Below are 10818 nucleotides of genomic sequence, written 5' to 3' on the forward strand. Positions count from 1 at the left end.
CACACACCTCACTGTGGTTGAGTCAAATAATCACCTTCTCCCTGCCTACCCTGCTTTGTAAATGGAGACAATGGCATGGACCATCCAGTGCAGTGAGTGTGTGTGTGTGTGTGTGTGTGTGTGTGTGTGTGTGTGTAGGAGTGTCAAAGGACCATGTCTAAGGGACATAGGGCAAGGATGCTCCTGCCTCTCACTCCAAGTCTGGATTCAAAGTGAGCTCCCCCATGGGGATGTTCCAGGGAGCCTACGTTGCTGGTCTATCTTTGGATCCCAGGGACTGCCCCGGGGGTGCGGGCTGGGGTGGTGGGGTTGAAGGTCTCGGTTTCTTTTCATGGCAGTGGCTTCACTTCAGAAAATGGGGGGAAGAAAAAGGGGCCATAGTGCCCACAGGTGTGGCTTTGGTATTCAAGCTCAGTTCCCTCTCACGAGAAGACTGGTCCTTACTTGAGAGATACCAAAACCAAACAACAAACTCACTGCCATTGAGTCAATTCCAACAGAAGAGAACCGCCTCTGTGTTTCCAAGACTGTAGCTCTTTACAGGAGGAGAAAGCGTCATCTTTTCCTGCTGAGTGGCTGGTGGTTTCAAACTGCTTTCAAACTGCTGACTTTGCAGTCTAAGGGGTAAGCCATTGTGCCACCAGCACTTTCCAAAAGCTTGGGCATGGGGGTCTGGCTCATTCTTTGGTGTACCCTTGGAGGCTGGAGCAGTGTTTGCCACATGGCGGTACTCAACAGTCATTTGAGGGATGGATGAGCAAATGAATGGATTGGTGGGTGGATGGATGGATGACTGGGTAGATGGGTGGGTGGATGGATGGATGGATAGATGGGTAGATGGGTGGATGGGTGGGTGGGTGAATGGATGGATGGATGGATGGATGGGTGAGTAGATGGATGGACGGGTGAGTGGATGGATGGACAGGTGAGTGGATGGATGGACGGGTGAGTAGATGGATGGATGGGTAGGTGGATGGAGCTGCTTAGCCTGTGCTAGGTGGGACCCAGTCCATGGCAGCAATTCTAAGTCAGTCAGTGGAGGAGCATACACCCTGCTCCCAAGAGAAGCCTCACTCAAGCAGCTGGCATCTCTGTGTGACGCAGATGGAGCCTCTAATGAATGCCCCAGGCGATGATTTAGTGGAATCAACTTTGTGGCCTGTCTGGGGAGTACACCAGGGCTCCCCTTGGTATTGCAGATAGAAAGCAAAACAGATGCCTGTTTGCCCCCAGTGCCTATATGTTGTGGGTACATTCTCCTGGGTGACCTCTCCCCAAGGCACTGAGAGCTGATGCCATTGCGGCCTCCCCCTGCCTCCGGTCCTGCCACCTCTCTCCTACGCACCTGCAAGAGCTTTGCAGCAGAGCTCCCTTCTGGGTTCCCCCCTTTCTGATTCATTCGGTGGCGGCCATCAGAACCATTCCCCTGCACATGCAATTGCACCTGCACCCACAAGATTGGCATGGGTGTGCCTGGCACGCCACATTGTTTTTTACACGGATCCTCTCCCCAACGGTTCTCTCTGTCAACACTCATTGCAGGCCTACCAATGGCAGACACAGAAGTCACAGAAGTGATGCTTTCAGAGCCTAGACAGGGGGCTGAGCTGCCTGCGCTCAAATTCTCGGGCAGGTTGTGTAAGCTCCCTGAGCCCCACTTCCTCTTCCGCAAAGGTTAGTGTAGCATGTGCAAAGTGCCCAGTACAGGGACTGGCGCGTGGCAAACACCCAGGCAGTTAGCTCTTCTTCGTGACTGACACGAGGTCCTGTAACCTGGGCGAGCGAGACCCAGTCTTTGCCTTCAAGAATCTCTGCCACCTCTTGGAGGAGCCGAGCCCCGAAAAGCCAGAGAAGGCAGAGGGCCGTGAGCAGGGCCACCAGGAGAGGAGAGCGGGGGGTGGGGTGTGTGTGTGTGTGTGTCTGTGTGAGGACTGAGGGCTGGCACCTGGCAGAGTCCACGGGGAATGAAGGGGCCAGGGTCAGGAAATGCCGCCAAGAAGGTGAAGTGTTTGCCCTGTGTGGCCCGGAGAGGAAGTTGGCGGGGAGAAGTCTAGCCAGAGGGAAGAGCATCTGCCAAGGCGAGCACACCGGAGTTAGGCGGTTGACAGGGCTGGAGCCAAGAGTGGGGCAATAGGGGCAGGTCAGAGAAGCAGGCCAAGGTGATGGGGGCAGTTCTTGAAAGACAGGTTCAGGAACCAAACTCGGCTCTAGAAACGATGAGGAGCCCATTGCATGGGAGACTGGCATGGCCACAAGCCACCCCACTCCCCACCCACCAAAGACCCTCCAGCTGCAGTGTGGCCGGCCGAGCCAAGGCAGAGCCAGTTTAGAGGCCCAGCAACACCGCCCACAAGACTTGCATCCTCCTGGAGGTTAGCAATGACTAAGAGGCCCGGGCTGAGGCCAGCGCAGCGGAGGCTCTGAGGCACTTCGGGTGTGAATGGCGTCGGTGACCCCTCGAATCTGGGAGCAGATGCACAGGAAAGGGTCTGAGTCCTGCAGAACGGCCAACAGTGGTGTGACCGGTACAACTGCAATATCCACCCACGCCAGGCCATAGAGTGGTGGGGGGGCCGGTCAATTAGCGACGAGCCAGAGGAGAGCTTCCAGCCCAGAGTGCCCTGACCAGGTTAAGTGTGAGGGGTGGACAGCCGAGGGAGAGGCCCGTGAGAACGAGGCAAGGCCGTGGTCCTGACAGGACTTGAGGAGGGGTCTGGGCCAGGAGGGTGGGTGGTGGGAAAGGAGACAGGAGGTCTCCTCTGAGGGAAACTGCCCACTCCCCCCCACTCCCACCCCCACTAGCCGGGCCGACTCCAGGGACTGGGGAGGTGAAAGAGAGGAGGCAACAAAGAGAGGACTGTTAAGGGCCCAGGGTGCACGAGGGCGCCCCCAGAGGGCAAGAATGATGCTGACTGGCTGGGGCATCGTCCTTCCCTTGGGAGACACACCAGCGGCCCACCCAGGCCATGCCAGGCGCTTCCTCCGGCTGCGAAATGGACTGGACTTTGCCACCACCGGCACACTGAGGCACATCCCCCAACTCACCTGTGCAGAGCTCCTGTGGTAAGGGGAGTAGTGGAGTGGGCCGGAGATGGCTGTGTCGTGAGGCAGGGCTGGGTACTGGCTCTGCATGGGATGGGGATGCTGGTTGCCATAGCTCCCGTAGTTATAGCTTCCCGCGTATCTGCAACGCATGGCGCCCGTGGCGCCCGTGAGTCAGAGCTGGCCCACAGACCAGCTTGCACCTCACGCAACCAACCCCATCCATCTCTTCTTTTTGGATTCAACACCTCCCCATTGGCGCCCCCCACCCCCAGGCCCCCCACTTCCGTTTTCCAGTCCTCTCTACCTCCTTTGGACAGTTGCCGTCTCCGGCTGTGGCTCTTTGGGGGGATGGGGGTGTCATCAAACCTCTTGGCGCTCCCTGAGCTCATGGCCCCCACTCAAGGGAGTGAGCGCCACCCTGAGAAAAACACACTTAATGATGGAAACCCCAAGTCCCAAGGTGCTACAAAGGCCAGTGTTGTATTCTGGAGTCAGGTCAGAGAGAGAGAGAAACTAAAAGAAGTTACTGGGGGATTAATGCTCCCTTGTTACCCAGCACTTGCACCTCCGCTGTGGGCAGGGATGGGCCCAGGGGAAGAACTGGGGCTGGTTGCCCATGGCGGTGGAGGTAATGCACGTGGCTGTTCTGGGGACTGCATGTGCCCCACAGCTAAACGCTTGGCTGCCCAGTGAAAGGTGGGCCATGCAGTCACCCAACAGCTTTGCAGGGGGTAGTGGGGGTACGGTGGGGAGGGGAGACCCAGCCACCTGGACCCAAGAAAACCCACGGAAGCAATCCTACTCTGCCACGTGGGTTCTATCAGCCACGCCCCACCCGCCCAGGCACCCCCAGGCACCACTAAGGTTGTATTGTTATCAGCGTTCCATGAAGAACAACTTTGTAGGTAAACTTGCTGGCATGTGACCCCATGCCAAACCTATGGGTGTCTCTTCTCCCTTTCCTGCAGAACCAACTGAGTCCACTTCCCAAAATCCATTCTGAGTGCTCTGTGGGGAATGTTCCAGAAGTTCCCCCCACCCCCTGCCCCTGCCAAGTCAACAGGCTCCCCTATGGACTGCTGAAGGGCGCCGGGTCTGGGAGAGGGACTGTGGCCGAGGCCCACAGCCAGCATCTCTGAGGTGTCTCACTGCGGTGCTGTGGCCTTTTGGGAGGTGGTCCCTCAGGAGTGCCTCAGAGGCCTGCTCTGCCCTTGGGATGCAGAGAGGCCCTTGGAAACCGCACAAGCGCACAGGGGCCATTGAACTTTAGTGTCTTCTTGGATGAAGACAGTACACAAGAGCAGAAAGTTGCTGTGAGTCAGCGAACACCGGTGAAGGGATTGGTGGTTCAGTCCTCCCTGAGACAACACTGTATAAGAGAGATGGCAAAATCCACCTACGGCCATCAAGCTGTCTCCCACCCATGGCAACCTGATACAAGGGTCTCTGAGGCTATACATCTTTATGGGAAGCAGATAGTTTCCCCTCTCACTCTCTCTCTCTGGTCAAACACTGATGATGTGTTTATTTAGAACACCAAGTACCACTAGCACCCACAGGGATAGCACAGCCCCTGGGCTGGGGCCCCCCTGTCCTAAGCAGAGCCTAGGATAAAGGCTCAGACACACCTGCCAGCTTGACAGGCCAGGGGCTGGACAAAGAGCTCTGGGGGGATGTGCTGGGCGGGACTGTAGGCAGAGGCTTTACAGAGGTATCAGTCTGGCCAGACACGGCTCTGTGTTGGGCACACGGTGGTCCTTCCCACAAAGGGGGCAGCCCTTCCAGTCCTTGGGGGAAGACGGCCCGGAGCCCATCAGATCGAAAAGCCACCTACCCGTGCTCCTCTCTGTGGGGATACACTGGGATCCGGTGTGTGACGGAGGTCGAAGGCACGTGCGTACTCCTCATGCAGGGCAGCTGCTGGGGGGTTTCTGCTGGGGACCCAGCAGCCGTCGTCACCGTGTAGGTGAGGGACCACGTGTATGACTGCATGGCGCCTGCAGAGACACATGGAGCTGCATCAGTCACTAGCACAATTCGTCGATCCCTTAGGGGCCTCCCTTCCCCTTGAGAGCATTCCCACAGCCAGGCTAAGGGCCAAAATCTTCGCAAGACCCGTGTCTTCGGCCCGACTCACCTCACCAGAGTCATCCTCCCCCATGCCACTCCTCTTAGCTAGTCAGAGGCAGCCACCGTCTCCGCCTTTCACTTTTTCAGGCGTGCCATGGCTATTAACACCACAGGGCCTTTGCCCATGCTGCTTTGACTGCCCGGAACCCTTACTCTGCCCGATTCCCAGCTGTTCTCTATATGTGAATCCAGAAAAGCTGACCCTGAGCACCAGACTAGGTCCTATCCCTCGCTGTGGGACCATGGGCTTCCACGGCCCCGGTTGTAATCGGTAATCATACGCCAGTTAGTGAACATGAGAAAGTGGTTAGCGCTTATCCCCTCACCAGCCTAGAAACCCCAAACCAAACTAACTCGCATCATGTGAATGCCGAACTAATGGGAACGGGGTAGCCCGGCCCCCGTGGGCTTCCGAGATTGTACATCTTTATGGGAGTAGAAAGACTCTTCTTTATCCCACAGAGCGGCAGCTGGTGGTTTTGAACTGCCGACCTAGTGGTTAGCAGCCCAACGTAGAATCACTCTGCCGTGGCCAGATTATAAGCTTCCTGAAAGTAGGGACTTGGTCTATATGGCTCTCCATTGCAGCCCCAGGACTTAGCATGGAGCTCGGGAGCCAAAACCCTCGCAAATATTTGCACAAGGAATAATGGGGGAAGGAGAGGGTGGAAGAAACAGGGGTGAAGGAAGGGAAAAAAAATTAACTTTCTTTTTAAAAGTTGAGGCGCAGTAAACTAACTTCTTCACACTCAACAGGAGTTAAGGATCCAACAAATTGCTGCAGCAAATGTAAGTAGATTATTGGGCACTGCCTGCCCAGGACTTTTTGAAGATGATCAGAGAGTGACCTGGCTGGTGACCTGTCCCATGCATGTATAACGCCTCGACCTTCACTGTTTAACTGGATTCCTGGAAAAGTGCCAGGGGTGGGAAAAACAGTCCCACCAAACCCAAAGCCCTTAAGATGCTTAGGATTTGGGGCTTAGGTCACCATGGCAAACAAAAATAAACCAGTCATTTCAGAGGTCCCTAAACAGCACCATCACAAGCTCATCAGACAAACGGACTTTCTGATCCATTAAAAAACATGCTGTGATCCTGGACATCAGTCAACCCACACTCACCCTGTTTCAAAAGGTGGAAGGAGTGGGACTCTACACTCCTCCTCACCCAGGCCGTTGAGAGTCTATAGGACAGGGCAGCACCACCTCAGGAGTTTCTGAGACTGTGGCGGCTAAAGAGAGCAGGAAGCAGCAGCTAGCGGCTTCAAACCGCTAACCTTTTGGATCGCAGCCCAACATGTAACCGCTACACCACCATCGCTCCTCTTCAAGCACATTAAAAAATGGAAGCCTTGGCTGGGGGAGCCGTGTTGAAGGTGAAGCAAAGGGGAGAACTGTGGTCCATCAGTTCTCTCTTCTGCTGCAGACCATGGCTAACTGGAAGTTCCACTGGGGAGATACAGGCAAGGGCTTTGGATCGTCACAATTCAGCCCCATCCCATCCCAAGGACTTCCCACAAGGCACACAGCGGCAGTGGCTGCACCCATGTTCAGGTACAGGAGGAAGAAGCAAAATGTAGGGGGCAGGGCAATGACATGACCCCTGATACCTTTAGGAGGGTCCTTAAAGTTATGTGGGAATGGAATTATATTTTTAAAATACTACTTTATGATTAAGGGAACCTTGTAGTGAATCCAAAAGTGGAATCAGGAACGAGTGGTGAAAACATGTATCCATAAAACTCCAGTCTTCCTTTGCCATGGGCCCCAACCTTGGCTCTGCGAGCCCTGGTTATGCATTGGGCTGCCAACTGCAAGGTCTGCAGTTTGAAACCACCAGTCAACCCCAAGAGGGGGACGAGGCTTTCTACTCCCATATGAAGAGTTACAGTCTCAGAAACTGGGAGTCTCAGTGAAGGGGCAGATCTGACTTATGGGGTCACGGTGAGTTGGTTAAGGTTTTTTGTTGTGTTTAAAAAAAAAAAAAAAAAATCTTGGCTCTGAGTTTGCCTGAAGCCCAAGCTAACAAGAAAACCTGGCCAGTTAGGAGCCATAGACAAGACATAAATTACTCAGGACTCCACGAGCTTGGGATTATGTATGATCAGTCAAGATTGTCTCTCTAGTGGCTTCACAAAGTGAAGATGGAACTGTGTGTCTCTAACAACACCTTTACCATGGAGCCCATGTCTTGAATCTCAGGACTGGTCCTAACAATGTCAACACTTAGTGTTCCAGAGTACAGCATCCCAGAATTCTGTTCCGGAGAAACCACGTTGTCTGTGTGTTGGGCTCAGCCCTAGCTTTCCCATAAGCTTTCCTGTCTCCTTATAGAAGGTGTCTTTGCTCTGCCTCTTCACTGCCTAGAAGATTGTGGACAAGCCTCTGGACCCTTCCTTACCTCCTCTGGTCAAATAGGGATCCTCATGTCAAATAGGGATCCTCGTAAATGATCTTGCAGGACGGGCGTGAGATGACACAGGAGTGTGTCAGTCCCTGGCTGTATTATATAGGTTCTGAATTATATGGTCAACCACTCTGCACGAGGAAAGGGGCCCTGTGGTTAAGTGTCAGGCCCCTGAGCCAAAGATCAGTGGTTTCAACAACACCACCTACCCCGCCTCCACCGCTCCTTGGGGAAAAGACGGGAAAGTCTTCATCCGTACATCCCCACAGCCTCGGACACCCTATGGACGGGCAGGTCTGGGTAGACAGGGTGGTGGTGAGTGGGAATCCACTAGACTCGGGTGGTTTGAGTTTTGATCTTCACGACGAATTCAAGGCTTCTTAGATCAGACTTTCCCGAAGGCAACATTTCTGCCTTGCCTTTTTTCAGACTCCACGGAAGAAAGATAAGCTTCCTGGCCTGTTCCAATCGTCAGCGAGCTGATTGTAAGCAAACGGCCGCCCATGTTCTTCGAGCTGCTAGCACCAAGATTACATGTGTCTTTGGTCACCAGTGTGGTTTAAAGCACCCCCTGTGGCTTCACACGTCTTCCCAAAACGAGCACCCTCCGTTTAGAGACAAGGAACCCGAGGGTTAAGTTAAAACACACCAACAAGAGTGAGGAATTTGAGAGATTCAAGAAGGGGGATTGAGCAAAGAAAAGGAGGGGCCGTATTCTCCCACATGCGCACACCCACAAAGCTAGGGGTGGACAACTCAGCAGCTGCCTGCTGGGCCTGTCCTCCCAGGGCCACATCTCAGTTTGAGGAATCACGAGCTTCAGCAGCGACGACAACACCACGTTGATCCAACACAGCCTGTCGCAGGGCAGTAGGAACCGAGGGCAGTTTGACAGTTTCCCTTCATTTAGCACATCTGCCATTTTCTCTCAGGAATGTGCACTGCCTCGATACGCAGAGGGGCACGGTGAAAACGCGTTTTACACACACACACACCCCTTTTACTGTTGGCAATAGAACTGGAGGGGAGGTGGGCAGGTTGGGAGAACAATGGGCAGGGCCCGCAGCAAGCAAGTTCCGCAGAGACTCGTGTATAAGCCGAGTTTTAAGCACATTTGTTATGCAGTTTTTGTGGTAAAATTAGATGCCTCGGCTGGTATTCGGACCAGCTTATACTCGAGTATTTACGGTAATTAACACTTCAAGCCCCTCAGGAAAACCTAGTAAGGTCAATGGGTATTTAAAGGGGGCAGCTGAGAGCTAGAGGTTATGTTTGTGTGTGTGTGTGTGTGTGTGTGTGTGTATGTATACACTCGAGTATAAGTCGACCCAAATATTAACTGAGGCACCTAATTTTACCACAAAAACTGCATTAAAAATGTGCTGAAAAACTCGGCTTATACACAAGTATATATATGTATATGTATTTGGCATTACCTCCCTCACCATAAGCGGTGGGAGGGTGGAGTGGCGATAGCCGTCACCCGAAGGAAGGTGACCCCAGGGACTTCTGTGTGAACTCCTGAGTCGTCTCTATATCCCCCCAGCACAGCACCCGCTGCCCTGTAGTAGGTGTTGTTCAATAACTGTTTCTTCCATGCACTGTGTGGTCCAAGGAGTAAATGCTGCCAGAAATGGACGTTCTCCAACAAGGAGCTCCTCTGGTTTGGGAAACAAAACCTTGCAATGGCCGTGGGCCCGCACCCTAACCGGCCCACTCCCGGCAGGCACAGGCAGATTCGCACCCACTGGCTCGGGGGAGAAACACATTTTGCCTGGGGAGCCAAAGAGAACACCCTTAGCATTCCCTTTCCCACCGTGGGAACCTCCAAGGAGAACTTCTTGCTGTTCTTCTTCTTCTTTCTTTTTCTCTTAATTTTTAAGATGGCTCCAGTACTTTTTTTTATGGGTCAAACAACAGAAAAGCCACACCAGTTGCCATCGAATCAAATCTGCCTCAGAGCATCGTGAGAGGACCGGACAGAACAGAGCTGCCCTGCAGTTTCCAAGGCCAGCAGTCTTTTAGGGAGCCGATTGGCCCTGTCTGTCTCTGGAGGAGTAGCTGGTGGGCTCGAACTGCCAACCTGTTGGTTAGCAGCCAATGCCTGAGCCCTTCACCCCAAGGCTCCTTAAACTGTAGCAATGTCAAACCTCCCCTGACCCTGTATCTCTCTGGCTTAGTCTCCCCCATCCCCCCATTCTTCTGGGGCTAGTGGTGAAGGCCGTGACGGTCCCATGAAGAGCAGTTGCTGGTAAGCTTAGAGTGTTTAAACTGCCAGAGAGCAACATTTGGCCTCCCAACCACACGTCGTTCTTCCGCCAGGTTTTCATTGGCCGGGGTTTTAAACACGGGGCAGAGAGGGTGCTTGGAGACTTGCCTTTGTTCTTTTGGGCTCATCACAGGAAATCAGCAATGACTGGTGGAATGGATGAGTGAAGGAATGAATCCTCACCAACATCAACCTAACCCCAAGCTAACTTCCTTTATATTACTTATTGATCCAATAAATAAATAAACAAATAAAGCGCTGGCTTATTGAATCTTCCCAACAACCTTTCTCAGGCAGGCAGTACTGCCTGCTGAGGCCCAAGTACTTAAGTAGGAGCCCTGGTGGTGTCATGGTTACATGTTAGGCTGCAATTCGCAAGGTCAGTAGTTTGAAATCACCAGCCCCTCCTGCTCCTCGGGAGAAAGATGGGGCTTCCTACTCCCATAAAGAGTTACAGTCTTGGAAATGCACAGGGGCAAGTTCTACCCTGTCCTATGGAGTCACTATGAGTCAGAATGGACTGGATGTCAGAGAGAGAGAGAGAGAGAGAGAGAGAGAGAGAGAGAGAGAGAGAGATTATACAGCTGCCCTGCCCTATACAATAAACACTTATTACATACATATAGCTATTTACGCTTAACCTAAGTGAAGTGCAATTTAAAAATTCAATTTGTCAGCTGTACTAGCCACGTGGCAAGTGCTCAATAGCCACATGTAGCTTAGCAAGTGTCCCCCACCTTGCAAGTGGACATTCAGCTAAAGAACACCTCCAGCACCACACAAAGTGCCCCTTGGACAGTGAGGCTTGAGAGTATCATATCTATTTCCCTAACTCCTATATTACGAACACTCCCACCCCCTGCTCTGCATGGGCGACCATCTAGCTGTGCTTAAGGAGAAATCCTACTGAAGTTGAAACCATCATCTGTTTCAGTGACATCTTTACAGTAGTTTTGCGGCCAGAA

At 53.2% G+C, this 10818-nt stretch overlaps 1 protein-coding gene across 1 annotated transcript in view; it reads right to left on the reverse strand.

Annotated features, from left to right (window-relative positions):
- The window catches only part of RFX4 (regulatory factor X4), a 204625-nt gene that overhangs the window by 7475 nt on the left and 186332 nt on the right, over window positions 1-10818 (reverse strand). The window contains exons 16-17 of the mRNA XM_004700730.2: window positions 4880-5042; window positions 3046-3184 (exon numbers count right to left, since the gene is read on the reverse strand). Of these exons, the coding sequence (XP_004700787.2) occupies window positions 3046-3184; window positions 4880-5042 (302 nt within the window). The remainder of the gene's footprint in view (window positions 1-3045; window positions 3185-4879; window positions 5043-10818) is intronic.

The sequence above is a fragment of the Echinops telfairi genome, unplaced genomic scaffold (assembly GCF_000313985.2).
Source record: "Echinops telfairi isolate 266 unplaced genomic scaffold, ASM31398v2 ScPeMD7_2;HRSCAF=8, whole genome shotgun sequence".
Classification (NCBI taxonomy): domain Eukaryota; kingdom Metazoa; phylum Chordata; class Mammalia; order Afrosoricida; family Tenrecidae; genus Echinops; species Echinops telfairi.